We start from the raw sequence: 3,877 nt of genomic DNA on the forward strand, positions 1-3,877 counted from the left end.
TTTTTAAAAAAAAAAAAAAAAAAAAAAAAAAAAGTCGAAAATTATGGATGAGAAAAAAGTATAGAGGAAGACGAAAAAAAAAAAGTTTTTTTACTCTTCTCCATCTCACATTTCTCTTCCGCGTCACGCGTCCTCCGCTGAAACTCCACTTCCGGTCTTCGACTACGGAACGAACTGGCGTTCGATCGGAAGCGGGATAATTTTCAAAGGCGCAGCTTCCGGACTCTCAGTCTCGTAGACTTTATCCTTGGCTCGTAACGCGGTTGCTTGTTCTTTTTTTTTTTCTTTACTTCGTAGACGTACGTACCCCAGTATATTTCTAATCCTCAAGCCGCTCCTCCATTGATCGACAGACGCCACATAGCTTGCGCTTCTATATCCGCCATGCGAGTGCTACCTGCATACAGACACTTCCGCCTGTTAGCTTTGCCTAGGTTATATACCTACTGTAGGCATAGGTGTCATTGCCGGTGTTAAGCACAGGTCATTTAGAGTCATTGTTCGGTCACCGTGTCGTTTAGCGTTCACGAGGGCCGCACAGGCCGCACGGCCGCACAATAGGGACGCACCTGCCAAAGCAGCCACGGGGGTAGGTATAGCGGTAACCCCTCGTGCAGACTCCTCCGAGGCTTTTGTTGTGCAGCCTTGACGTTCCATGGCCAATTTCTTCGATCCTCCCAAACATAACCTCACGCTTTTATTACATCGGAGTCCCAAGCCCCAAAACGGAAGCCCTGTTGCCTAGAAACGTGTAACTGTGTATTTAGTAATAAAAAAGTGTATTTGCATATATTTCTTTTTACCAGCGAATACCTTTTTTTTATTTTACAGACGATACTGTTGGGCGACAGCGGTGTCGGCAAGACGTCCATCTTGGTTCAGTTCGACATCGGAAAATTTCAAATGGGAAACTTCGCAGCGACCGTCGGCATCGGCTTCACGGTGAGTCCCTGAATCCTTTGGTAATCTCATACGAGTGACGCGGATCTTAAGTTCGCCGTCAGGAGTTTCCGTGAGGCGAAGAAAAGCCGCGTGAAGTTGGCCGAGCCAGTCCTGCTCTCGATTCTCGAGCAAAAGGGCCTTCTGGGTAGGAGCGTCGGTCGAAGGACACGAGAGCGTCGGCAAGCCGTGACAGTCACGTGTATCAGCGTCTGACAATGTGAGCAATGCATTTATGCATGAGAGCACGCTCGCGAGATGCATTCATATGTAATCTACATGCGGCCCGTTTATTTACGTGCGTCTACCGACCAAAGGCCCCGTCCGAGTCGCCGGCAGGGACAACCGCGCATATCCATATCCCATGTACAGGGAGACAGGCCCGTAGCGCGGCGTATAATGTCGCTTACGCCGGATAATTTGGCCACCGCGATGTACGCCTGTAGCTTCGCACTGCGCGCGGCTCCATCTAGCGGGGTCGAAGCGCACTAGCGTTTATTGTTACCCACAAGCCAGTGCGCTCAACCGAGTATTCACGCTGAGCTACTGGGTAAACGTATTTACGATGGTTTTGTGTATGCACGCGCGACGCCATCTTTGTTTTGACGTAATGGAAATTCGATAAACGGTATTTGCGGGGATAACAATGATAATACAGCCGGGCCAACAAAAAACAATACACACAACGGCCGTAGCCCGTGTTGACGGGCGCGCGTGCCTAATGCACGATAATTCGCAATCGTAGCGACACCCACGTGTATCCTTGGAAACACGATCTCGCCGGTGGGTAATGACTCCGCCATCTTGGCAATACATCATTCGTGGTACAACGTACGCCTATCTTCGTCGAGTGGTCCTGCAGAGTGTTTTGCCGGCGAGAGTCTGTGGTAAATGGACGTGTATTTTTTTTTTTCCATGACGAGGAGAGAAATACGCGCCGGGAGATTTAAAGGTATCGTTCACGCTTGGGACGGACAATGGGAAAGGCGATGGTAGCTGTTGTGGAGACACCTTGAGCTCGAAGATCGATGTTCGAAAGTGCCGGGATCATTCGGGCATTCGGAGAAGGTTAATTTAACGTTGAGAAAGTTTAAATTACTCTATCCGCGGACTTTCCATCTTTACGTCTATCATTACGTTACTCTGTATATATGTATATCTATAGGGATAGGTATATCGGTAACCGCTTTCTTCTTAACGCGGGAAATTTGAATTGTACGTGCCTGCAAATAGGCACGAGGATGCTCTACCGATGCCTGTGGGCTTTCCGGTGGTTCCCAATGTCTCGGGCCGATTCCCATCTTCCGGTTTCTCTCTGTAGGACAAATTGATTCCGAGATTCCGTAATAGGGACACGTTTGCCGATTCCGAGTTTAACGAATTGGATTCGTAAGCGCGCGCGCGCGCGCGCAACTGGGTCGCGAAACTTTCGCAGGCTCTTTGGTTACTCGAGGAGGATTCCCAATTGACGAGTGACGCGCGTAACGGAAGAAGCGTCGAAAGGAAACGTCATCGGCAGTTTGCACGCGAAAACGGACAACAGAGCCCCGACTTAGAGGGGGACGAAAGTTTGAGCGAGATATAGGTATACAACGAGGCTGGTGGTGGCCGGGAGGGGGGATGGCGGTGGTTAATTAATTAGCCAGGGGAGGATCGAGAGCAAAAAGAGAGGCAGCTCGGTTCCGTGCGGCTTTGGTCGCACCGTGAAAATGCGCCATGGTGCTCTTGATTAAATTTATGACGCAATGGCACCTTAATTTCCGACCTCCGTTCCATCGATTTACCAAGGAGATCGCTTGCGGGTCTTCCAGTCGGCGTGTTTTAGGGGTAATTTGGAATTTTTAATGACGTAAGTCGTGTGTACTTTTTTTTTTTTGCTTTTTTTTTGCTTGTCAATATTTTTCATTTTCAAATTCGTCTCTCGGCCAATTTCTCATTGCGTGCCAAACGACACGTGCCGCGTACATTTTGTCGGCAGTAATTGCGCAATCGCAGGGGCGGACGACCGTCCGACCGTAGCGCGGGCAATTTAAATCCTGTGGACGTCACTGGGAATACTAATAATCATATAATTGCCGCTACGGCCCTGTCGGTACGTTAGATCGCGCGACGGAGTCTCCCCGCGCGTTTACCGTGTCGAATCGAGCCGATCGGCCGTCACGATCTCGAGCTCCTGGTGAGCGACGTGACGGCTTGGGAAATTAAAGAAAGCGAAGAAGCTACGGGCGCGCACGTGGGGCAGCACGAAAATGGGAAACTGATCGCCCGTTCACGGATGACCAGAATGCATTGCGAGCTTGTGAGAAAGACTGTTTTTTTTTCTTCTTTTGCTTTACTCGCAATTTCTCTCCCGTAACGTCTAATCGCGCGTGCGAAATTCGCCGTGTATCCTTCATTCCCTTAGCAGAGAATTGTTGGTGGTGTCAGGCGATTGAACAAATATTCACCCTCGTGCGACGCCACTGGACCTATTGAACGAAACAGGGACGAGAGCGAGACGCCCAGAGAATTACCCGAGCGACGCTCCTGGATCGAGGTTGAGCGCGAAGATAAAACAAATTAGACTGACAGGTAGGGTTGTAAGTACGTAATTAGGTATTTGAAATTTTTTTTTAATTTTTTTTTAATTTTTTCTCATCGTCCCCGCGCACCCACCCTCCCTTTCGGTCCCCTTCGACGCGACGGGAAGGGTAATAAACGTAAAGAACCCGATAACGGAGGGCGGATTACGGTAAATTGTAAAGTTTGCAAGCGGAATTATTAAGTAATTTCGTGACGTCACCCGCGGAATAGCCAGTTATTAGTCGCACTCTTGATCCGGGAGGGGTGGTTGGATACGGTATATCGGGAGACGGGGGGGTGGCGGTGGTGGTTGTTTCGTGCGAGGGAGAAGGAGGAGGCTACGTAGTTGGCACAATGGTGGAACGGCGGAGTGAGG

The 3,877-nt window shown here is 49.7% G+C and overlaps 1 protein-coding gene across 4 annotated transcripts in view; it reads left to right on the forward strand.

Annotated features, from left to right (window-relative positions):
- The window catches only part of LOC107271606 (ras-related protein Rab-37), a 54,860-nt gene that overhangs the window by 23,023 nt on the left and 27,960 nt on the right, over positions 1–3,877 (forward strand). For all 4 annotated transcript variants that reach the window (XM_015747807.2, XM_015747808.2, XM_015747806.2 and 1 more), the window contains exon 4: positions 832–942. In XM_015747807.2, the coding sequence (XP_015603293.1) occupies positions 832–942 (111 nt within the window). The remainder of the gene's footprint in view (positions 1–831; positions 943–3,877) is intronic.

The sequence above is a fragment of the Cephus cinctus genome, unplaced genomic scaffold, assembly GCF_000341935.2.
Source record: "Cephus cinctus unplaced genomic scaffold, Ccin1 Ccin1_scaffold0997, whole genome shotgun sequence".
Classification (NCBI taxonomy): Eukaryota; Metazoa; Arthropoda; class Insecta; order Hymenoptera; family Cephidae; genus Cephus; species Cephus cinctus.